Genomic DNA, 26,252 nt, shown 5'->3' on the forward strand with positions numbered 1-26,252 from the left:
TATAAATAACAATAATAATAATAATAATAATAATAATAAATTTGCATCCATACAAATTTGCTTGCATATATAAATACTAAAATTATTAATTTTTTACCTTTGATATGGACGAAAATTATTTAAAATATTAAGTGATAAATCCAATTTAAAAATATCATATTAGTGAATAATTCAATTATAATTTATTTTTCACAATAAATATAATTTGAAATAGATTTTAGACATTTTCAATGGATAATGTTATTAATTTTTTTATAACGTAAATGATTAAATGTAAAATTTGATCGATTTCAGCTTAAAATAATTATTTCTCAAGAGGCAAATGTAATTGGCATAGTCAACAATAGTCTATATATAATTTATACATTTAGCAAATAACGTCCATTGCTATTAAATAATTTATCACTTCAATTATTTTATAAATAAAAAAATCAATTAAACTTTATTTTTAAATTACTAATATAATAATGTAATGTTTGGTTCATTGTAATAAAATTGAATGGAATAGTATGATCATTTTCATCCTCTCTATAAAATGATTATTCTCTCACAATAATAATTGTATTTGTAATATTTGTATATTTTTAACCCGCAAGGGTGGCCCAGTGGGTGAGGGAAGAAAACCTGGGGTCTGGGAGTTTGCTCCTCCTGGAGGTTCCAAGTTCGAATCCCACTCTCCACGGGTTACTGTGTGGGGCACTGGAGGTTTGTCCGGTCGTTAACTTCAGGGCCCTCAGGATTAGTCTCATGCTTCGGCTGTGGGGATACCTGAGTCATCAAAAAAAAATATATATATATTTGTAATATTTTTTTTTATTTTTTTTAATAAATCAAACATAAAAATAAACATTAAAATAGAATGATTATTTATTTTTAATGAATCAAACCTAACCTACAAACTAATAAATCATTCAAGGACCCTAATTTTTACACAAAATTTAGAAGCAGGAGACAGCCGCCATGATAGCCTTGCCTATGGCCGGCCCTGTTGAACCCCTACTGTCATAACATCCAAAAGACACTGCCAAATAAGGCATTGACAACAAACATATACTTTTCTAATTGAATTCCTTGAAACAAACAAAAATAAAGTTTATTTAACATGTTATAATCATGATACTTGGGGATGTCAATTTTTTTCCGTCCCTTTCTGTCTGTGCATCATTGTTTCGTTTTGCGTATGATTGTCTTACCCAATAACAAAGTGGATGAGATCTCCGCCACATCTCAACTTTACTTATTAATGTCTGTATATAATGCAAGGTAAATTGTACTTGTCACCTTTATAATTTGATTTAAATTTTATTTTTATTTTTATTATTTTATTTTAAACAATCTCTTTTTGATATTTAAGTTCAATTTTAACTTAGTTATTTTGTTCAAATTTTTATTAATTTTTTTCTATGTGTACACTTAAGAAGATTGACAAATATCCCAAAATTGTTAATATTAATTTTCAACTGGAACATAAATTGAAATTAGACTTAAAGTATAAGGATTGAATTGTTCAATTTGAAACAATATATACCAAAATAAAATTTGAGTCAAATAAAAAGGGTTAAAAGTGTAATTTAACATATAGTATATTGATTTAATTTTCAATTATAGTAATTCTAAAACACCTAAATATTAAACTTAAAAATCTAATTTTTATCTTCTCTTCAATGGAGGTTGTTTTATTCATCCCTTTTATGGAAGTTGTTCATCTATTTTTGAGATCTTTTGATACCGCTATACTAAATTGATCCAATCTTTTATTGGTTTTGCAATAAAAATTTTCTTCCCGATCTAAAAAAAAACACTCAAATTTTATCCTTTATCTCTCATTCTCTATCTTTACACTTCATTACTTATCAATTATTATTCTTCATATGTCATATCATCTTTTAATCTTATTAGTACCACTATTCCTAATGTTATAAAATTAATCCACCTCCACCCACAATATAAAATTAATCCACCTAACTCTAGTTATCTTCCTTTTTTTTTTCCCATCCACAGTGGAACACTACAAACCCGACTTTCACTAGCGTGCTCCGTTGCCATCCCTAATTGCTCTCAACTTTCACTATGCCAACAATGACCAAATCAATTTTCACTATGCCAACAATGATTAAATCACAAAATATATACTACACTCTTACAATGAACTAGAAGCAGGGCCGGCTCTCACATTTTCGGGATCCAAAGCGAACTTTCAATATGAGGCCTTTCAAACATTTAAAAAAAAATTAAAAATTTGTAACTAAAAAATTATGTATTCATTTTTTTAGACAAAGGTTACTTCTATATATAATTATTAAAATTTATTTAAATATATAACAAAGTTTATAATAAGAAAACTATTAAAATAATCCAAACTCAAGTAACAAATAAAAAAAGTCAACAAATTGTAACAAAATATCACTTAAATACGATAATTTTCTCAATTTTAATTGTAAAATCGCCAATTAAGCTTGTACAATACTTTTCAATGATTAAAATTGCTAATCCATTCAATTTTTTTGTGGCAGAGTTGACCGAAAGTAAACTTTGATCAACTTTAAATTTAAAAAGTGTTTTTTCTTTATAAACAATTATAACTAATATAACTAATCATATTCTACTCACAATTCATGCATTTAAGAAACTATCATCCTTATTTTTAAAAAAGTCACCATATATGAATCTGCTTTTTTATTTTTATTTTTGGGTAAAACAATCATCTATTAATTTTAAATAATTCACCACATCAATCATTTATTAGTTTTGAACTTTCATCAAACTTTGTTGGGGTATTCTAAATTTAAATGATTTTTTTTTTTTTTTTTGGAACTAGCAGAAATAGCTAAAACAAACAAAAATATTAGAGATCCTAAAAGTTCTACCAAAAATTATACCAAATGTCTCATATGGGTGTGGACCCCAAACCTATGTGAGACATTTGGTAGAACTTTTGATAAAATTTTTGAGTTCTCTAACATTACTCTAAAACAAATTTGAGACCCTTTTTTCATCAATTTTTGAGACCCAAAGCTTTGTCGGCTTTGGGCCAAGGCCAGCTCTCCACTACTACCTTGATGTAGTCTTCATCGCCACCCCAACAGATGGAGCCATGCCTAGCATCTAGTTTTTGTATCCATTTCAACACAAAGATTCCCCAAACACTTGCTTTATAACCATAACTTATAACAACATAGTTGATTGCAACAAGTTCATTGTTAGGGCACCATGATAACCTTCTTTGCAACCACTTTATGCATCTTCCTCCTCTTTGCACTCCTGTGGTTCCTGCATAAGGTATGGTGGACTCCAATTCGGATTCAAAGTTTCATGGCTTCACAAGGAATCAAAGGACCTTCTTATAGATTCATTCATGGAAGCACCAAGCAGATCAGCACCATGTTGGAGGAAACCGAAAGCAAACCAATGGAGGACATATCTCATCATTTATTCCCAAGACTGCTGCCCCATGTTTATGCTTGGACCCAACTATACGGTAACAAATGGTTGTTTTAGCTCTCAACAAGTTGTACTCTCTCTACCATACTTTGTGTGGACCATGCACATAGTTTGGGAAATTTTTTTGGATTTATCTCTGGTGTTAGTTTGGTCAATTGCATCGATTTTAAACTTTTCGTACTATCAATTTAGTTCAATTGATGATGTCATTTTAGAAATTAAAATAAAATCAATTGACAAAATAGTTTATTCACTTTCTTGAAAGTGATAAAGGGGTTAGTCTATTACTGGACCATTTTACCATTGATTTTTGTCCATTTTCTTAACAGACGTTATGAATAAAACTAAATTAACACAATATGAAAATTCATTAGGAAAAATTGATATAATTGACACTATATGGACCAATTTGACAAAATAGACAAATTATAGTGACCACATGTATAATTTGCCCAATTTTTTTAGAATAATATGGTTTAACACTTGCATAACTGCTATGTGAATCGGGATTTAACTACAAATTTGAAGGAGATTACTATGATAATCAAGATTGCTAATTTTAGTTTTTTTTTTTTTTTTTTTTTCAATTAACCTATTGGAATAGGGAAAACTTATCTTAATTGGCATGGTCCTCGAGCTCAATTGGTAGTCGCTGAACCTAGCCTGGTTAAAGAGATATTGAATAACAAAGATGGAGCATACCCAAAAACAAAGATCGATGATTACTTGAAGAAGCTGTTAGGAGATGGAATTGTGATATGTGAAGGAGAAAAATGGTCAAAGCTACGCAAAATAGCCAACCATGCTTTCCATGGAGAGAGCTTGAAGGTAATTAAACTTTATTTTTTGAGCATAATCAAGCATAGTTTTGAGGTATATTGCGGATATTGCAACAAAAAGTTTCAAATGAGGCCTTTTATATGTAGGAAATGGTTCCAGCAATGGTAAAGAGTGTGGAAACAATGCTAGAAAGATGGAGACAGCATGAAGGAAAGGAGATCGAGGTGTATGAAGAGTTCAGGATGCTAACATCAGAAATTATTTCCCGAACAGCTTTTGGAAGTAGTTACTTGGAAGGCAAGAACATATTTGACATGTTGATGAAGTTGGGGGTGATTGTGTCAAGAAATGAGTTGAAAATTAGCTTTCCGGCCATCGGGTATTCATTCATGAATCAACCTCTCTTTCTCTCTCTAACTTGCTAGTTAATCAAATTTCATTTTGCAGAAAATTTGTGAAATCACGCGATGAAATTGATTCGGATAAAATAGAACAAGAAATTCGAGATGCAATCATAGCAATGGTAAAGAAAAGAGAAAACAAGGTGATAACAGGCGAAACAGAGAGCTATGGGAGTGACTTTCTTGGATCGCTTATAAAGGTTAATCATGATGCCAATGAGAATAATAGAATTTCAATAGACAACATAGTAGATGAGTGCAAGACATTCTACATTGCTGGACAAGAAACAACAAATAGCTCACTAGCTTGGAGTGTTCTTCTCCTAGCAATCCACACAGATTGGCAAGACAAAGCAAGAAAGGAGGTTCTTGATTTGTTTGGCAACCAAAACCCAAATCTAGAGGGCATTGCGAGATTAAAGACGGTAAGCAAATCAAAACTGTCACTTGTGCTGTATTTTCTCAAAATTTCGAAGTAAGTCAGTTTAACTTACCCTTATTCTTTTCTTCCTCCTCTTTTTTATTTATTTGTTATTTTATTTTTTGTTGTTGAAATTCTTGTAGGTGAGCATGATCCTAAATGAAACTATGAGGCTGTATACACCAGTAATCCAGGTGATAAGAAAAGTTGAAAGGGCAGTCAAGTTGGGGAAGCACAATCTTCCGTCTAATATAGATGTAACCGTTCCAATTCTAGCACTGCACCATGACCCTGAAATATGGGGACAAGATGTTCATCTCTTCAAGCCAGAGAGATTTGAAGAAGGGGTGGCTAAAGCAACTAACAACATTGCATCATTTATTCCATTTAGCTTTGGACCCCGGATGTGCGTCGGCTTGAATTTTGCAAACGCTGAATCGAAGATAGCACTATCAATGATTCTGCAACGTTATAAGTTCACTCTATCACCAACTTATGTCCACTGGCCGATTCAAATGCTCACACTTCGCCCGCAGCATGGAATTCAAGTCATATTCCACCAGCTCTAAATTTGAATAGTAAAATTTTCATGTCTTGTAAGAATAATGTTATGTTTTTCTGTCCGTGTGATTTAAAATAAATAATTGTTTGAACCAACTTGTTCTGAAATTTCAATTAACGAGTATGAATCTATTTATTTTATGTTATCACACAATTTATGTAATATATATATATATATATATATATATGAATGTATTTGAAAATAAAGAAATTGTAGAGAATCAAAATAAGCATGAGTCGTGAGTGGTTAGAAATAATGGGTACAAAGATTTATTTGCTAGAAAAACAAAAAGGGGATACAAAGTCTTACTAAATAATTTTTTTAAATTAAAAGAATTTTTCTTAGTTATGAACAGATTTAACTGAAATCAGCTTGTTTCCCAATGCTATGCTTCATTTATTTAGATAGAAAATATTTTTTAATGAAAAATATTTTTTATAAAAAAAATTAAAAATATATTTTTTTATATTTGGTGGTGGTGGTGGTGGTGATGGAACGAATGTGAAAGTAAAGATTGTTACATAGTGGTGGGGTGATGGCGGCAGTGATGATAGTAGTGGCTATGGTGATGGTAGTGTGACAATGAAAGTGAGAATAGTGGTGATGGTGTTGTGAAATTAGTAAAAATTTAATTGAAAAAACATTTTTTGTTTTTTAAAAGTAACAAACAACAAAATTCGTGGGGGACTAAAGGAAGAAGATGGAAGATGGATTGGGTGTGGTAATGCATAGATATCTTAAAATGAGTGGTTCAGATTTGTTAAAGGTATAATTAGATTTTGGATAAATTAAAATGAATGGTTCAAATTTGCTAAGAAAAAGATGGTTTAATGTCTAAAATGTCCGTGGCTAACAAATCAACAAACAATTCCTTATTTATACCCTGATGCAATTTAATATGAGTCTTATAACACTTTCTTCAAACAGGCTCTTATAACATTGTAATCAGATTCTTATAACATGTAAGAGAGAGAGAGAGAGAGAGAGTGTGAGAGTGAGAGAGAGAGATATAGTTGTAATTTTTTTTTAATCTTCCACATTTTTTTTTTCAATTACTAAAACTTATTTGATTGTCTCAAAATTATATATTTGATTATTATAAAACAAACTTTTTAATTAATTAATTAATGTGTATTTGATTTTGTTGTTGAACCAAATAAAATAAAATAAGATTGAATGTATATTTAGCTTTTGTTGTGAACCTTAAAAAAATTAAAAATAAATAAAAAAATAAGTTGTTAACATTAAATATATTAAAAAAGAAAGAAAAAAGATTGAAGGTATATTTAGCTAAAACCTTTATAAAAAAGAAAAAAGAAAAAAAAAAGAAGGTTGTTAACATTAAATATATTAAAAAAGAAAGAAAAAAGATTGAAGGTATATTTAACTTTTGTTGTGAACCTTAAAAAAATAAAAAAATAAAAAATAATAAAAAAAAAATAATTGTTAACATTAAATATATTAAAAAATAAAGAAAAAAGATTGAAGGTATATTTAGTTTTTGTTGTGAACCTTTAAAAAAAAAAAAGAAAAAAAAGTGGTTGTTAACATTAAATATAAAAAATAAAAATGGGGATTAAAGTGGGATGGGAAAAATTCATACCCATTAAAAAATGGGGAGGGTGGTACCCATGGGGAATGAGAAATGGAGAATGGAGAAAATTTATTATAAGGGAATGGAGATAGGAAATTAATATCCACCCCATTGCCCCCATTACCATTCCTAGAACCAAGGGTGTGATAGAGATAAAAATACTAGTGACTCGATTATGTTCCACAAGGGGTTTTGGGTATTCGTGTAAAATTAGTCTGCTTTATTTCACCATTTTACCCTCTATTAATCATAATAGAATTATTTATTTTACCTACCCTAGTATTATTTCTCTCACATTAAATATTGTCTCTCTTTTGTATACGTGAAATTATTTTAGGCATATGAATTTATTTGTTGAGGGTCTCTTTTATGTGCGTGAAGTTATCTAAGACATAAATTTATTTCAACAAGCAGTACTAATGTCTGAATGGATTTTTAGCATTAAAGTGCCTTGTAAATTGTTGTAGAGTTGTAAACAAGTCAATATTAGTAAACTAATCAAGTTCAGCTTGAATACTTGACCAACTTGAAAATATATTCAATTTTGAACAATTCACCTTTAAAACCAATCTCAAACAAACTTTAACCAAGTTGATTATGAACTGAGTTCAAGTCATTTGGTTTTTAATAGTGCATTAATCAAGTTGCGTTGAGAAATAAATTGTTCGTTTAATTTCAATACTTAACAAGTTTAAAATCCATTCAAACTTACTTATTTTCATAACAAGTTGATCTCAAACATGCTTAAACAATTCAAATTATCGATCCTTTTTAAAAATATATAACCTGTCCCCTTTAGTCGCACATACCAGAATCAAACACCATAAGATTGTAAGCAATATACAGATGACAAAACATTGTACAAAAAGGACTAAAGGATTGATGATTAACACAACCCAACAGTAGTTAGAACAATGGATTAGCACAAAGCTCCACCCACCGGACGGTGAGAACACCTTGGGATAAAAAAATTTGCTTCAGCTACTCGTTGCAAAAATTACAACCGATGTACAAATAATGAATTCTCGTACGCAGCGAGCGAAAGCAGACTTTTCTGTACCCTGTGAAAGCCGACTAGGTAACTGATATTTCTCTTAAAAGAGAAAAATCTAAAGCATTTTCAAGCTATACCAGTGAGAAGATTGGTAAAATTTCACTGAAAACTAAAACATATATATATGTTCAAGTGTATATCTCATGAAGTAGACAAAAACTTGTCCTTCATACGTGAAATAAGCTTAAATTTTTCCTCAGCTTCAACTAACTGGCGAATGTCTGACCCAGACGCTCTATCTGGGTGAAAGCTTAGCAAAGCTCGTTTATATGCTGCGCGGACCTGAAAAAGTTGTACTACTGGGTAAGCAATGGTGAAAATGAAGAACAACATGTAGTAAAAGGATTACATAAAATACAGAAACTAAAAGCAACACTTCCCCCTACTTCCCAATAATCCTCTTCTTTTTTTTCAAGCTTATATAAGCTATTTCTACCTCATAAATTGTAAGCAAAAGCTACATCGATACAAATTTTTTAAATAAAAAGAAGAAAAAAAAAGCTATAAACAGACTTAAAACCTGCACCAAACAGGCCCATAGTACCCAAAAGAAATGAGGAAAAAAAAAAGAAGAGGACGACGATTTAACCTGTCAGAAAAGAATTACATAAAATATAGGGATGCAAACATGAATAAAATCATTCTTTTCGCACAACATATGATGATGCATGGCAGAGCATAACAGTGAGTGAGTGCATGTGAATTTGTCAAGAGACATAATAAGCTTCCTAATCAGGCTTATCCTACCTACCCTAAAAACAGCATGAATATGTACGTATTAGATCAGATTCTTTAACCAATAGCCTCCAAACTTTCTTAACCGTATCATGGTCTTCAGACTTGAATTCACATTCATTTTAAAACCCTTCATTAAATTTAAATATAACATTTTAAGTTACCCCCTTCCAAATAAAAATTGTTCTTGGAAGTATATGAACATAGTTTGGCCATCAAGCAATGATAGCGAATTATTGGGACATACAAAAGATGAAAAGAGCCAATAAATTGTGGATTGAACACATTCCTTCAAGTCCACCAACCACTAACTTAAACACTATTGTTTAAAATACTCGGCACACCACTTAGTTTTCACTACTGTCATCCCATGGAACAAGGGCTACTCTATGCAATGATCACTATACAAGAGTGCTAAATAGATCATGAAAAAACTTACTAGAAACTAGCAAAAGGAAAACAGAAGCCCTAAAAAATAAATAATAAAAAAATCATACGAAAACAACAAATCATGGACTTGTGGTGATCAGTGACAAAAACATTGAGCTCACTGAGTCTAACATAAGAAGAACATCAAGGCAACTCAATAATGAGAAGCAAGCAACACATTGCCATATCATCACTAGGTAAAGATTGTGTCACTACCAAAACTACTCTCCAATTGATCACTGATTTGCACCATATTTATAAGACTTGAAGTATTACAAACAAACAACTTAACTCACCTCATGTGCCTGGGGCTGAAACCCACCACCTACTTGGATTCCTAGGCCACGCAATAGTGAAGCCATATCTCGACATTTAATTTCCAATTGGTTAAGCTCCTTCCTAACTTCAGCACGAAGTTGTTCTTTCAAGTTCATATTCTCTTCATCCTAAAAATATATAAAAACATAATCAGATCACAGAAAAACAAACACTCATCTCCTGCTAATTAGAAAGCTTTTTCTTTCCTTTTCTTTGTTTATTATTTGTGTTTGTGTGTGTCTCTGTGTATGTGTGTGTGTGTGAGAGAGAGAGAGAGAGAGGAAAATTAAAGCCAAGGCAAAGAAAATATAACAGAAGACAAATCTTTGGTAATATTAGAAAAAGGAAATGTCAGAATTGAGCATACCTTCTTTTGAATCTCTCGCATTTCTTCCACCCGTTGCTTTTGTCTTCTCTCCATGTCTAATAACCGCATACTTTCAGCTTTCTCCCTCTTCCGTAGTTGCCGCATCTTTTGTGCTTCTTCAGCCTGCAAAGGAGCAAGCATATTGACTGTGAAATCATCGTTCATCCACTTGAGAGCACAGACATCGTTATTTTATATTTAAATTGGACCTGACAATATATCTATGTGGTGAAAAACTTTAACTCGTGGAAAGCATCATGGGGTACCATTTCATCTAATGCAATTTTGGTTTGACTACACAATCTCATGGATCTGCTGTGGGTCAACACCACTAACAAAAGGGCTCAAACACTATCCATTTGTGATTAGGTTCTTTCCCAACAAAAAAATGCCTTTGCAACGATAGCCTGAAAAAGGTGTTTGATAGCATTTGAGCTTTAAGTTCAGGTTTAGATCTTTGACAGCCGCACATCAGATTCCAATTTTGGCCAAGCAGTTGCTGACAATGCTGTACAGCCACTTTATAATGTTCTAAAAATTGGTCAATACACCGTTGCACGGCTGTTACTCAACAGTTTCGATTGGACCAGCTGGAGCAGCTAGATTGAGACTCACAAGCACTTACAATTCCATAGTGGCAACTCGACCACATGAAACTTCACATACCCTTTTTCATTTTTTTTTCATTTTTCAAATTTCTTTTAAGCTCCAAGCTATCGTTTTGGATTAATGGAACACCTAAAAAGCACACCTAAAGACTAAGTAACACACAGAAATGCTTTTAGACTTCTCTTCTAATGGCCATGCCTCCACTTGTCTATAGAAATCAATTTCCCCATCAACTTGACATTAAATACTTTCCAAGAAGATGCTCTCACAGCTCAATGCAAAATGTCTGGAAGTCTGCCTTCATTGAAGTTGAAATCAACATTCTTAGCTTCAATTATCGAGCTTCTCACTTGAGTCTTAACTTTATGCTTTTCATGATGGGCCATTACTTGATTTTTTTCATGGAATATAGCTACAAAAGTAATTCTTCTTTTTTATGTTTAAGCTATCTAGTCTACGTTTAACAACAGCCCAAAACAAACTCTTCCTATGTACGCTCTTTATGTGTGTACCCCTCATAAATACAAGACAAACTTGAGATGCACACCTCTGATTGTGATACACAAGCCTCTGGAGAGTATTGAAATATGAAAGTGTCGATACAGTTTTCCTCCGCCTTGCCTCTAGGTGAGCCTCAATAACGCCTTTTAAAACTTTTGGGTAAAGGTATGATATATGTGTCCGATGTGCCTAATTGGACATACTCCCAATAAGTATACGTGACTAGATGAGTTTAATACACAACTGTGCATAAGACTTCCACTTTCTACATAAAATGCTATATTTTGGTTTGTAAACATCATTCTACCCTAATAATAAAGGAAATATTTTTAAAAAAAATATGAAATATGTTCGTGTCCTGATAAGAGTTAGACGAATCTAAACTTGGACACATACCCGTACTCAAATCCATTTACCATACGCGAGGATCTACATATACCTCCGGGGGTTTTTTGACAACTTGCAATGGTATGAAAGTAGATTACAAGGTTAGGTTCCAAATCTAAATATAAAGTGCGATTCCTGTAGTGTAAGATGTGAAGGATTCAAATTTTTTTTAGCAAAAAGATTTCATAGTGCTTGTTTTTACAATAATTTTGCAGCCACATATGTTGCTAGTAATCTGATATTTCATTCAAGAACAAGCACAACAAAGTGGACAACCAATTTCTTGTGAATGGCAACGAGAACCTAAATTAAAATTTAAAAATGAGAAAAAAAATATGATAAAAGCCCTCTAAAGCGTTATTATATTGACATTTGTAACATGCTAAACATAATTTAGACCCATGTCCAGCTTGAGAAAAATAAAAAAACAGGCAATGGGAGGGGGACACCATCCAATTATATTCAGGCAGATGCAAATATCTAGTATTTATTTATTCCACAAAAAGGAAGGGAAATTTGGTCAAAGCCCCCTCATAATAAAACTTTAATACATTAAGGACAAGTACAAAAAGTTTTCCTTGAAAAGTCCAGCATATACCACTATTACCAAAAAATCCTTAGTGAGTAATTTAATATTTTAAACTTTAAAATAATATAACTTTTGATCTAGATGTTGGTTTTTAATAAAATTAATTCATGTGTTTGGTTTCAGTTTTCTGAGTTCAATTTTTTAGAAATGGAGTTTTTTATTTTTCGTATTTTTTTGTTTTTAGTGAATAGTTTTAAAATGTTAAGCAATTTTTTTCTTTTTTAGATGCACCTTACTTAGATGTATCTAAATAGTAAAATATTTGTGAAAAAATATTTTAAAAAATTAATAAATACACAAAAATATGAAAAATGTACTGAATTTTTGTATTTTTTTTATATTTTTGGTATTTAGTGAATTTTTTAAAGAATTTTTTCACAAATATTATACTTTTAAGTGTATTTATGTTATATGTGTCTAAAATTAAAAAAATTACTTAAAATAAAATTCAGTGAAAACAAAAAAAAATACCAAAAACAAAAAAGTAAAATTTTCTGAAAAGTGTTTTATGAAAACCCAAACCAAGCAAAGTGAATATTTTAAGAATCCTTTCATCAAGATCTATCAAACGAGATCCATGTTGACTATAAAATTCGTTAAAAAAAAAATACCGTCAAAATTGACATAAATAGTAACATGTTACTGATTACCAGAGTAACACTTTACAGTCTTCTTAAGTAGGATATCAGTAACAAAAAAACAGAGTATGAAAGGAAGCTCTACAAGTTCCTTTACGAGTTCGCAAACAAATCAACAATAATTCAACATACCTAAACAAAACTTTACAAACAACAATCAACAAACTCAACAAATTCCTTCAAATCCCATCAAATTTTCGATTGATAGGGTCCTTCAACCAAACTCTCCTTAATCACACTAGGTTTCTACACCCACTACTACTTTCATCAAAACCCAACCAAGACCCAAATCCAAACCTACTTTCACTGCAACAATCGGCATAAAAGCTTCTTCTTCTTCTTCTTCTTCTTCTTCTTCTTCATTTGGGTTTATGAATTTTTGGAATTGGATTTTGATTTCTTAGGTCCTTGATTTCCGTGAGATGAACAATGGGTGTTAGCGTGTAAAGACCAGTGAAAGCAAACTGGATATATATATAGGTATAAGATTGTCCAGAAAAAAGAGAAAAAATATTAGTATGTCCTTCGTGGAGGAAACACTTGTTGCTCAAGGGATTTAGGAAGTAAAATATTTTGAACTGTCCTTGACACACTAACATGTTGGGCCTAGGGGTTTTGGCTAAATTTCCCAAAAAGGGAATGGGACCAATACTTAAAAAGAATAACTAGATGATACTGTTTATGCATTAAGTGACAAAGTATGCAGAAATACACGCTGAAAGACATAACCTCATTTCTTACAAGTAAAGCTGATTAAGTAATTAATTTAAGTCACTACACCTTCAACTCCTTGTACGATTTATAAGCATTTTCAACTAGGTTAAATAACTTCAATTCTAAATTAATACAACAATCAAAAAAAGATAGGAGTCCATTTTGAAAAGCTTGCTACCCTCATTTGACTATATCATACAGTGAAAAGGTGTTAGACAGAAAGAAGTCAGCCATGCGGCCAAACAATACAATCTACAACAACAATATGAAATGGTATATGTATAAATTAATGGGATGAAACTAATCAATGAAGTTGTATAAGCCCACACCTGAACTTGTAACTCTCGCTGCCTGGATGCCCATTCTTCCTCTACTGCTCGTTTGTATTCATCAGTCTCCTTAAGCTTTTCCCGTTCATTAATTATACAACCCTGATCAGCATTCGTAACATCACCATCTTGAGCATGCAATGGACCATCCTTTTCTACTTCTTGTTGATGATTAGACATAAAATCACTACATAATTTCCCTGCCCCCATGTTTGGTGAAGAATGTGCTTCATTACGAGGAATGCTAAAGAAAGATGGTTCCTCAGGGACTGGCTTCACTTTGACTTGACAGCAAACCTTTACTTTTTTCAAAGCTGACTCTCCCAAGGGTGTATCTTCACAGAAAGTTTCCACAGGAATAGCTCCAACTTCATTATCCGGAACACCATGATTAACTTGTGTTTCATCAGATGGTTTCATATTCTGAAATGAAGGTTCTCTAGATGCCAATTTCTCCTTATCCACAGAACTACCACTTGCATTTTCAAATTCATTAGGAAAATGAGAGTTGCAACTACGAGGCTGCTGAAACTTCTCTCTGCCATTGCCAACTTCAGTATCAACTGAATGTTGGGTCTTGGAGAACAAAAGCACTTCATCTGGTATCATAAAGAAGGAAAACTCCTCATCTAGGAAACTAGTTTTACTACAACCAAAGTGTATGTCAATGGTTGGATCAGGATTTGTCATACAAGGTTCTGCAGGCGGGGTTTTGTCTTTATCCTGAGAAAATCTATTAGTATGATTAACTTGTTTATTACCTTGTTCATGACTGGAACATGCAGAAAATCCTCGAGACCAGTGGTCATGTTCATAGTGAAGACTAGAACGACCATGCTTAACATGTTTAGTAGCTGGCCCCTCAGAATTGTTGAAAGGTGGGTCAACTGCGAATGACTCTTCTCTGACCCAGTTATCAGCCTTACTATCAGAAAATTGAGTTTCTTCAGTTGACTTCAAACCAAAATCAGCAAAAGGAGATGGGTTTTCTTCCTCATAACAAGCATTGCTTGAACTAGGACAAACCTGGGCTTCTGTGTGTTGGTCAGTCATGTTCTCTACTTCAACTTTCTGCTGACTACCAGTATGCAACCCAGAAGTAGTAGCCTGATCTACCCTACCAGATTGACCATTGCGAACATCATATTTTTTCTTCATGTTAGCTTTTTCCCACTGTTCACGAAGCTCTCCAAAAGAGTCTTCCATGAATTCACAATCAGGATAATCATTATCAGCTGAACCAGTGTCCGATTCAGGACCTAAACCATAACGATTTCTGCTGGAAGCTTTTCCAGAATAGGTCCTTTTGCACTTTGATAACTTCAATGGGGATAAATTTTCTTGAACAAACTGACACTCATCACCAACCTGATCTGCAGACTTTTGAGTGTGGTTTGAGGTAGGGAAAAATCTCCCACTAGAGGAGGCATCACTATAAAAGTCACCACCACCTTCTACACCCATCCCAGGATGATCGTTGTCAGAACTTTCATCATCATCAATGCAGATTACAGTCCGTAATTTACACCTATCACTTGAACCACGTAGCTTCTGCTTTAAAGACTCAGGAATATCGATGACAATAACGTTATTGATATTATCACTATCAACATCAATGAGGACAACATTATCAGCTTCCCCATTATTCTTGCACCTTTGCAATGTCTTCCTTCCAGAACAAGTACTAGATTGAGAGTGACCTACAGATTTACCTTTTCCTCGCATCTGTCCCTGCAAAACAGGACTTGAAACTTACAAAAGATATCCACCTTGATACGACTGAAATACTCTTAATTTAAGATGAAGTACCATATATGTCAAATAGTAACCCAAAATTCTATATCTTAGAAAGGAATGACTCAAAAAAATAAAAAATAAAATAACAATGATGATAATAATCTTTAACCACTACAGAGCTAGTAAGTTCAAGCCTATCTAATCTAATTCACAAATTGAGTCAAGCACAAGTGACAAGCAATCCCCGCCCACCACCTCCCTCACACACGGGAAGCAAAAAATGGTGCAAAGGTAAACCTTGCATTTATGCATGCATTTTGTTGTCAGTGATGTCAAGGAATTCATATATTCATGCACACCAACGTTTTTTTAGCAGAAAAGAGATCATATTTGGCATCATTATTTGATGTGGAGTACGAATACATGAGTGAGATAGGGGCAGAGTTCATTTGGACTAGTCTTTCTTATTGATCGTTTATAACTTAAAATGAGGGCAATTTGGTACTAGAAAATCTGATTGTTAAGTGACCAGGTTAATATTAATCATGACAACAAAAATGGCTATTATCAGCATGCATCCCATGCGCAACCACCTTCCCAATTTGCTTTCTTTGGCACAACTGTTTCAACAACTGTCATAAAACTAAATGCACATTTACCCAGCCAAACACACTTGTCCACAATAAAGTATTATATTGACGAGAATCATTCTTAACCCTGATGATAAATAAGAAATTGCACTAAAAAACCACTAAAGGGGCGCAACCACACACAGGCACTAATACATAAAAGACACGAAATAACTTTAAAAAACAAAAATTGTGGAACTAACAAATCCCAGAAAACCACAGGAGCTTAAAGGCAGATGTTTCACCTTGTGAATATGCAATTTTACCCCACCACCATGAGAAGCACAAGACAACTACATAGAAAAAAATAAAAATGACTTCAGTTCACTAGATAAACCATCTAAAAATCAACTGTGAATTTAACAAAGAGTGACAACAAACTCCCTGAAATCCAAAGCATTTTCATAATTTTCATCGCTGGAATTTCAGGTTTTAAGATAATAAAAACAAAAAAATGCTAAAAACACTACCAAACAAGTCATAAATTTAGTGTTGATTCTTCATTATATTGGACAAAACAAACCAAAATCTATAACTAACCAAGCTCAATTGAAGTAATACTATAAGAAGCACAAACAAGAATCGAGTTCTGTTAAAAGGCAAAAATCAAGAAAATTCAAAACCCTAATGAAATCAACAAAAACATTAAAAACCCATATTTCAACAAGAAGAAAATCAAGAACAGCAAACAAATATCAAATCAGTTATAAAACCCTAATCAAAATCAGCAAACACAGATACGACAACAGAACCAAACACATATTCAGAGAGAATGAAATTCGAGTATCAAATCAGAAATTGAGAAAGGGTTTGTACCTGCGGAGAGACCGATACAAATGGGGAAAATCTAGAGAGAGAAACAGTTTTTTAGAGAGAGAAGTGGGGGGAAAAGCACGGGGCGTGTTTGGGAATTTGGAAGAGGAAATTTCAAAAATTTGGTACCGAAAAATGGAAAGGAAATTAAAATGGCTTTGCTGTGTATGTACGATCACAACGACGACGAAAATGAATGCGAGCTCGGCGTGGAGATATGACAGACGGTCACGAGCGTAATGTGATACGTGGAGGTTTGTTATTGGTCGGTCACGTCACTTGCCTCTTCGCGTTGTTGGAATGGGTAGATTGGGAATTTCGCGTTTGACTTTCCTATTGGGGAAGTTGACACTTAGTGGGCTACCGGCCCTTTTTAGACTTGTAGGTTTGGAATTGCAACTTTTAGCCAAGCCCAACTCTACAATCTACATTCAAACTTACCCCGTTTGGAGATTTTATTTTTTTAGTATTTTTTTTTTTATAAGGTTAATAGTATTAATGTATTCAACAGTGATTTTTTTAGTTGAATAAATAATTAAGATAAAAAAATAATTAATTGACATATTGTTGAGGTTGAATTTTTAATTTTTTTATTTTTTTGATATTTTTTAACCAAAAATTACTTCCCAATCAATTTTTTTTTTAACTAGTCCCAGACAATCCCTTAAGCTAGTCCAATATGGCTTAACCATATGGCATTGGGCACTTCTTTATTATCCCATTTCTCTACTGGACCATCGAGTTTGGTCATATGATCCCCCATAAAACCCACTTGGATAATATATATACTTATTCGTTTATCCAGGAATAACAAAACATTTCTCAAAAATGTGAAATTTTAAAAGTAAAAGACTGTGATACTTTCAAATTCACAAAAAGTATAAATTTTAACTTTTTCATTTTACGTAATTTTATATTCAATTGAAATCGTATTTATAGATCTAGTTATGTAGTTTTTTAAAAATCCAAATTTTACCAAAAAGGAATTTGTATTTTAAAAGTAACAAATTTTTAAACTTTCCTTAAAAAAATGCCATAAAAGCATCTTGACCAAAAAAGAAATAAAATTGTCATGACAAAATATTTAATTTCAAAAAAATGATCTTCCAAAAACTTATTGGATCACAAATACAATAATGACTTGGACTCCATTTTTTTCCACCCCTGACCCCCTCTTCACCTGATTGGCTACTTTTTCTTTCTTTCATTTTTTTTTTTTTTTGTTCCTTTTCCTCCAATCACCACCCGCCACGTGTCTGGGGGGGTTGGGTGATAGGGGTGGTGATTGAAGGGATCTCAATCATCACCCATCACAAATATTTCTATAGGATCTATGACAAAATAAGTTGAAACAATTCCCTTATTAATTTCTCTTTCACAATTCTAAGACACAGACCAATTATTTGTCGGTTCAAGTTTGCTGAGAGCTTTCAAACACCATAACATGGTTTACAAGACAATGTAGTGTGAGTCCAATTTAAAATGAGTACTGGAGCCTGGAGGTATCATTGTATTCTGTACACTTATATGTGAAATATTACTATAGTAATGATTTTCAAAGACCCTTTTCAAAGAATGCTATCAATATCAATTTTATTCTTGTTTTGTCTTGCTGAGTTTGCGACTAGTTTTGTCTATAAATAAAAAAATAAAAAAAATTGCGACTAGTTGAGGACTACTCTTCCCAAATTCACAATATGCCTGACTTCCAGCAGCAATGGAAGCGTTGTAAGCAAGATTTTCTCTTCCCAGACTAGAGTCTCAACCTCCTAGCTGCCCATTTGATGGATGGAGATTTTGACATTGAATTTTATGTCAAATTCTCCATTGAAATTCAATGGATTCAAATCTTTTCATTAAATCCAAACACAACCTTATAATGTGGGGGAGAAAAAAGTGTTAGGGAAAATCTATGATTCCCACAAGTAAATCAATCAATGGGAATAAAAACTAATGCGGAAAAATTAAATCAAAAGCAATACAAGAATTTTACGTGGTTCTCTCAATCTGAGGTACGTCCACGGGATCGAAATCCGATTCCACTATCAACCAAATAAGTTTCCAAACGATTATAAACGAGACACGAATGGTCTCACAAAATCACCCTTAGGTGAATTTCAAATAATCACAAATAAACAAAGAGAAAATACCTCACCAAATAGATGAACCAAAATCTTCAGAACCAGAGTTGAAGAACACTCAAAATAACGAAGCAAATTATCTTCAAAACCGAGGCAACATAACCATCAACCAATCAAGTAGCCTTGACAAATCTTCACTCTTCGGCACTGCTACCGAAGCAATAGAATTGGTATAGCAGCCGCACCTTTTTGGCTTTCTCACCCCACCGAAAATCAACCACGTTGTAGCTGCCTCACCGATTTTTCAAGAACTAAAACAATATATATATATATATATTGAATTTTGGATTTTGAAATCAAATTCTAATTATTACCCAATTAAATTAGGTCTCCAAAAAATTAGATATAATATATATAAAATATATTATATCCAAACTAAACCAAATTAGAATTCTTTTAACAAATCAATTGGGTCCCACACTCCAATAAGGAGGTATACCCAACAATTCTCTCCTTACCAACTTAGGTGGAGATATCAACCATACCCGCCAAAGTTCGACACTTCAAATGTTTGTCCCGCGACAAAGTCTTAGTCAACATATCCAAAATATTATCATCTGTGTGAACCTTTTCGAGTTGCAACAATTTCGAATCTAACACATCACGAATCCAATGGTATCTCACATCAATGTGTTTCGATATCGAATGAAAAGCAGAAATTTTTACTCAAATGAATAGCACTTTGACTATCACAATAAAGCACATACTTTTCTTGCTTCAAACCCAATTCTTGCAAAAATTTCTTCAACCATAACTCTTCTTTGCAAGCCTCTATAATGGCAATAAATTCAGCTTCGGTAGTTGAGGGAACAACACATTTTTGTAATTTAGATTGCCATGCCACAGCTCCCCCTGTAAAAGTCATCAAATACCCCGAAGTAGATTTCTTAGAATCAATATCACCGGCCATGTCAGAATCTGTGAACCCATCAAGCATCGGCTTACCATCCCCAAAACGCAAACACACCTTCGAAGTCCCTCGAAAATATCTTAGAATCCATTTTACCGCTGCCCAATGTTCTTTACCCGGATTAGAGAGAAACCAACTCACCACACCAATGGCGTGAGCAATATCCGGCCTTGTACAAACCATGGCGTACATTAAAGAACCAACTGCTGAAGCATAAAGAATTTTCAACATCTCTTCCTTGTCTTTCTCACTTGTAGGACATTGATTCGAACTAAGTTTGAAGTGACCTGCAAGTGGACAACCAACCGGCTTTGTTTTATTCATGTTGAACCTCTCAAGAACTTTCTTAATGTAGCTTTGTTAAGACAATCAAATCAGCCTCTCTTTGCGATCACGAACAATTTTCATACCAAGTATTTGCTTTGCCAGTCCCAAATCTTTCATAGCAAAAAATTTACTCAACTCTATCTTCAACTTGTTAATCATGGTAGAATCTTGACCCACAATTAACATGTCATCAACATAAAGCAAAAGAATAATAAATTTACCATCCGAGAAATTTTTCACAAACACACAATGGTCCGAAGTGGTTTTAGAAAAACCATTATTCATCATGAAAGAGTCAAATTTTTTGTACCATTTCCGCGGGGCTTGCTTGAGACCATACAAACTTTTTTTCAATTTGCAAACAAATTTCTCTTTCCCTTTCTCTACAAAACCTTCCGGTTGCTCCATGTAAATTTCTTCTTCAAGGTCACCATGAAGAAATGCGGTCTTCACATCAAGTTGCTCAACTTCAAGGTTCATACTTGCAGCTATACCAAGTACAACCCGAATAGAAGACATCTTTACAACCGGTGAGAAAATCTCGTCAAAGTCAATAACTTTCTTTTGCCCAAAGCCTTTCACAACAAGATGTGCCTTGTAGCTCAGATTCTTGCCATCATTCTTCAATTTGAAAACCCACTTATTTTTCAGAACTTTCCTCCCTTTAGGCAACTTCACTAAATCATAAGTCTGGTTTTCAAGCAAGGAATTCATCTCCTCGTCCATGGCCTTTTTCCAATCACCTTTATTTGCATGCTTAATTGCTTCTTGGTAGCTCTCAGGCTCCCCTTGATCAGAAATCAACACAAATTCATTGGGAGGATACTTTCTTAAAGGTTGTCTGTGACAACCCTCACTACGGTTTACTGATAACACCACTGATTACTGCTAAACTAAGACTGATCATGATAAGCAATTGAATTGATTAAAATTCTGAGTTAATTAATTGAATGTGTTAGTTAAGTGCATGTCTATCTGTTTGACTGTTAAATTATATGTTCGTGTTTTATGTTTTAAACTGCAAATTGAAGGCCTTATCGGCGGCCGAATCTGAAATTGATTAGTGTTTTGTGCTAATTAAAATTTATGTGATTTTATGGCATGTTTAATTGAAATGTGATTTGGTATGATTAAATTGGATCAAATAAGCTAAATTATCAAAGTTGGACTTATTTACAAGAGTGCCACTTAGTGGACTTTCATGAGCTTTTATTTGATTTCTATATGCTAGCATTATATCATTCTATCAGCCCATTCCTTGAACCATAACCGACTAAGAGAGAGAGAGAGAGAAAGTGAGTTCAACTTGAAGGTTTTGCTTGGAATTGAAGGTTAATTGCATATTTGAGCTTCCATACTTGACATTGAGGACCTAAGGTAGGATACTCATCCTTTAGTTTGTGAATTTGAGTTGTGTCTTGCATGATTCATGGAATTTTAGTGATCTAAGTCTAGAATTGGTTTACAATGTTGAATTGAGAGCTAAATCATGCATGCATGTGCATATCTTGAAATTTAGAGTTGTTTTCATGGAAATTATTACATGCATGTCCATATTATTATTATAATCCATGAATTCACCATGTTTTTGGAAGGTTTGGCTCATTTGATCTTGTGTTTGAAGCTTTAAGTTCATATAAGCTCATGCATGTTACATTTGAGTCTTGTTCTTGATGTTTATTTGAAATTGTGTTTAATTGACTTACCCTTGGGCTTTGATTTTACAAATTGATCTTCAAAACATGTTATATTATGGGTTTAAAGTGTTTTTACAGAAAATGGGCCCAAGAAGTTGAGTTTTGATGCATTAGAGATGAGTTTTGAGCATGAAGGTTCAATCTGGAATTTTCAAAATTTGGACTCACACTTGAGCGGGGACTCCTCGCTTGAGCGTACAACCTGTGTTCGTGCAATCCGCTCGAGCGGGGAAAGTGACGCTCGAGCGGGAAATGCGTGTATCCAGCACTTTGCATGTGTTTACAGTCCGCTTGAGCGGGGGAGTGCACGTTCGAACGAGGACTTGTGTCTCACACTCGAAATGGTGTCGAGCGCCCATCGAGCGTGAATTTCGTGCATCCAATACTTTTACTGTAGTTTACAGTCCACTCGAGCGGAGGAATCCAAGCTCGAGCGGATCCCTTTTGTCTGCATGTCCGCTCGAGCGGAGAAACCCACGCTCAAGCAGGACCCTTGTTTTCTGAAAATTCTGAAAAGTGTTTTAAAGTACGTCTTTGCATCCTCATTTCATCCTAGGCACTCCTAAACCTAGTTTAAGGCATCTTAATGAGGATATTGATGTAGAACCACACCGAGGCAAATAAGGGATTAAGTTATTATTTTCCCAACTGTGTAACTTAGTGTGTGTTCATTCTGTAACTGTGTAGGGTTGGCATCCGAGGACGCTCTAGCTTATCTGTAGCCCAAAACTCTGTAAGTAACAATGTTGTAAAGATATGTTCAATTGAGATTATTTTCTGAACAAATGACTGTACTGCTTTATGAAATGACATTATTTACTGAATGAATGTTTGTCCTATTTGTGAATTATATTCTTGGCATCCATAGCAATTTACTGTTATTGAACTGTTACTGCTACTGTTACAGAGATCTCTGTCGGTTTCCATGTTGGAACCACTACTGTATACTGATATGATGGCCATCATTGACTGCTCGGTCTGTTAAGACCTACTGTACTGTTTTGCTATTGGATGTACCACATATGACTATTATAGTTTCTGAATGACTGTTATGGCATGAATTATGAGCCACAAACTGAATGACTGATATACTGATAAATGACTGTTTTCAATACTGAAAAGACATTCATTCTTAACCTTTTTACACATATGTTATTCATTGGGCTTTAGCTTACTGTTTATATATATATGTAGGTGTTCAGGCACCGGACCGGAGTTCGGAGCGTCGAATTAGCTCTTGTTTTGTCAAGCACACTATCGTGCCTCACCTTGAGGGTCCAAGTGCTGCCAAGCTAAGGTTGCTTCGGGGTGTTTTAGATTTTCCCCTTTCTATATCTGTTTTGTATAGACTGTATAGACCTGTACTGTACTTTTATGGTAGGGACTTGGTCTCTAACCTGAATGATTGTATGTGACATATGTATATACTGTTTGTCCTGAATATGAATATGTTTTAAAAAGTCTTTTTGCATACAGACTGTCACAGTTCATTGGACATTTTTTAATTACTGTTTTGGCTTCCGCCAGCCCCTGTACTCTGTATTACTGTTTTACTGTTAAGTAGGCCTTCGGTAATCTCGGATTACTGGCCGGTTACGGTGCTAAACCCATAGGGGCGAGTTTGGGTCGTGACATTGTTGGTCCCTTGTAGATTTCCTCAACTCAAGTTGTGGTGGTGGTTCTTAAGTTGGATGCTCTTCCTTAATTTCGGGCTCAACTTCATTTTGAATAGCATCATCATCTACATCTTCAAGAGGTGGCTGCACCTCTCCCTCACTTTCATCATCAACTAAAGATGAAGAAGATGGATCCATGTCAATGAGATCACTAGTTTTTGGCTCTGGTTGATCACCTTTGCCAAAGTCTTCAATCATTTGGTCTTCAAGAAACACAACATCACAGCTTCAAATGACTTTCTTATCGACCGGATCCCACAATCTATACCCGAATTCATCACGCCCATAGCCAAGAAAAATACATTGTCTTGATTTACTATCAAGCTTGGACCTCTCATCCTTTGGAATGTGAACAAAAACTCGGCACCCAAACACTCTCAAGTGCTAATAAGATACATCTTTACCGGTCCAAACTCTTTCTAGAACATCACCATTCAAAGGATAGGAATGAGACAAATTGATTACGCCAACCACTGTCTTCATTGCCTCACCCCAAAGGATCTTGGCAATTTAGCTTGTGAAAGCAAACACCTTGCTCTTTCCACAATGGTGCGGTTCATCCTCTCGGCAACTCCATTTTGTTGAGGAGTCTTCTTAACTGTCTTTTGGTGCCGAATACCTTGGCTGCGACAATACTCATCAAATGGCCCAATGTATTCACCACCATTGTCTAATCGAATGCACTTCAATTTCTGCCCTGTTTCTCTTTCAACCATGGCCTGAAAATGCTTAAATACTTCTAGAACTTGATCTTTAGTTTTTAGCAGAAAAGCCCAAACTTTCCTTGAATAATCATCAATGAAAGTAACAAAATAAAGTGCACCACTATGTGTTCTAACTTTTAAAGGACCACAAACATCTGAATGAATCAACTCCAACACATTTTCTTTTCTAGAAGCAACATTTTTATGAAAAGAAACTCTATGTTGTTTACCCGCCAAACAATGAATACAAGTTTTAAGATGTGTACCTTTCAAACTAGGTAGAAGATCTTTCTTGAACAAAACTTGTAGCCCCTTTTCACTCATATAGCCAAGCCGCTTGTGCCATAATTCGGTAGAAGTATCATCTTGAAGTGCATTGACAACACCTTTACAAATTTTTCCACACATCGAATAAAGTGTATGAGTCTTCTTGTACTTAGCCACCACCAAAGAACCCTTTGTGAGCTTCCATATTCCATCACCAAATTTGTTGTTGAAGCCTTCATCATCTAGCTTCCCAGTAGAGATCAAATTGAGGCGAATGTCGAGAACATGCCTCACATCTTTAAGCAACAACTTGCAGCCCAAATTTGTTTCCAAGCAAGCATCACCCATACCAATAATTTTGGACAAACCTTCATTACCCATTCGAACAAAACCATAATCTCTTTCGGTGTAGGTAGTGAAGAAATTAACTCGAGAAGTCACATGAAAAGAAGCACCGGAATCAATCACCCAACTGCTCTCTTGGCCCACAAAAATGATACAATCATCTTCACAAATGACTATGAGATCATCGGTAGTAACAACCGTTGTGTCGTCTTGCTTCTTATCCACACTTTTGTCACGCATTTTCTCCTTATTCTTGAGCTTTCGGCATTCCCGCTTCATGTGCCCTTTCTCATGGCAATAATAGCACTCAATGTCTTTCTTTGAAAAAGAACCATCTCTTGATTTGTCACGGCTTTGATCATGACCATGAGGAGTCTTACTCCTCCCCCTTGTTTTGCTTCGGCCTCTCACAACAAATGCTTCTGAATGAGAGGAACCCGCTGATTTTCTTCTAGTTTCTTTATTCAACAGGCTACTAGTGACTTGGCCTATTGTGACGACTTCATCGGGCGCTGAATTACTAACGGTCACAACCAAGGTCTCCCAACTTTCGGGCAAAGAACTAAGTAGCATCAAAACCTGTAACTCATCATCAAAAACAATTTTCATAGAAGCAAGTTGGTTAACAATACTCTTTATTTCATTCAGATGTTCCGGAATAGGGCTGCCCTCTTTATATTTTAAATTAACCAACTTACTAAACAGAAAAACTTTATTTGTGGTTGATTTCTTATCATAAAGGCCTTCTAATTTTTTTCCATAAATCATGTGTTGAAATTTCAGTAGCAACATGATAAAACACACTATCATCAATCCATTGACGGATAACATCAACGACTTTTCGATTAAGCCTATTCCATTCATCATCTTTCATACCCTCGAGTTTGCCACTATCACCCTCAATGGGTCCATACAAATTTTTACAAAATAATAGGTCCGCCATTTTAGTTTTTCAAGTTACCCAATTGCTTCCATTGAAGCTAGATATACGATCCACATTCCCCTCCATTGATTTACACAAATAAATAAACTCAAATAAACCGTAAACTTTGATACCAGTTGTTAGGAAAAATCTATGATTCCCACAAGTAAATTAATCAATGAGAATAAAAACTAATGCTTCTTTCCGATGTAACC

The 26,252-nt window shown here is 34.0% G+C and overlaps 2 protein-coding genes across 4 annotated transcripts; one reads left to right on the forward strand and one right to left on the reverse strand.

Annotated features, from left to right (window-relative positions):
* The first annotated feature begins 2,997 nt into the window (after positions 1 to 2,997).
* Positions 2,998 to 5,745, forward strand: LOC114303067 (cytochrome P450 CYP749A22). 2 transcript variants are annotated; one of them, XM_028248219.2, is made up of 5 exons: positions 2,998 to 3,478; positions 4,046 to 4,269; positions 4,368 to 4,600; positions 4,669 to 5,047; positions 5,187 to 5,745. In XM_028248219.2, the coding sequence occupies exons 1-5, from the start codon at positions 3,211 to 3,213 to the stop codon at positions 5,610 to 5,612; spliced, it is 1,530 nt and encodes a 509-aa protein (XP_028104020.2). In that variant the 5' UTR covers positions 2,998 to 3,210; the 3' UTR covers positions 5,613 to 5,745. The 2 variants fall into 2 exon arrangements, with proteins under 2 accessions (XP_028104020.2, XP_082724201.1); XM_082868075.1 differs by having other exon boundaries at positions 3,023 to 3,478; positions 4,669 to 5,097.
* A 2,311-nt stretch (positions 5,746 to 8,056) lies between these two features.
* LOC114303065 (Chaperone DnaJ-domain superfamily protein) lies at positions 8,057 to 17,280 on the reverse strand. 2 transcript variants are annotated; one of them, XM_028248216.2, is made up of 6 exons: positions 17,052 to 17,280; positions 16,481 to 16,528; positions 13,870 to 15,600; positions 10,103 to 10,225; positions 9,714 to 9,863; positions 8,057 to 8,535 (listed from the first exon to the last, which is right to left on the reverse strand). In XM_028248216.2, exons 3-6 carry the CDS (start codon positions 15,592 to 15,594, stop codon positions 8,395 to 8,397), a joined length of 2,139 nt encoding a protein of 712 aa, XP_028104017.1. In that variant the 5' UTR covers positions 15,595 to 15,600; positions 16,481 to 16,528; positions 17,052 to 17,280; the 3' UTR covers positions 8,057 to 8,394. The 2 variants fall into 2 exon arrangements, with proteins under 2 accessions (XP_028104017.1, XP_028104018.1); XM_028248217.2 differs by lacking the exon at positions 16,481 to 16,528 and having other exon boundaries at positions 17,052 to 17,279.
* Between the last annotated feature and the right edge of the window lie 8,972 nt (positions 17,281 to 26,252).

Source organism: Camellia sinensis, chromosome 5 (genome assembly GCF_055761805.1).
Source record: "Camellia sinensis isolate YWXY chromosome 5, ASM5576180v1, whole genome shotgun sequence".
NCBI classification, from domain to species: Eukaryota; Viridiplantae; Streptophyta; class Magnoliopsida; order Ericales; family Theaceae; genus Camellia; species Camellia sinensis.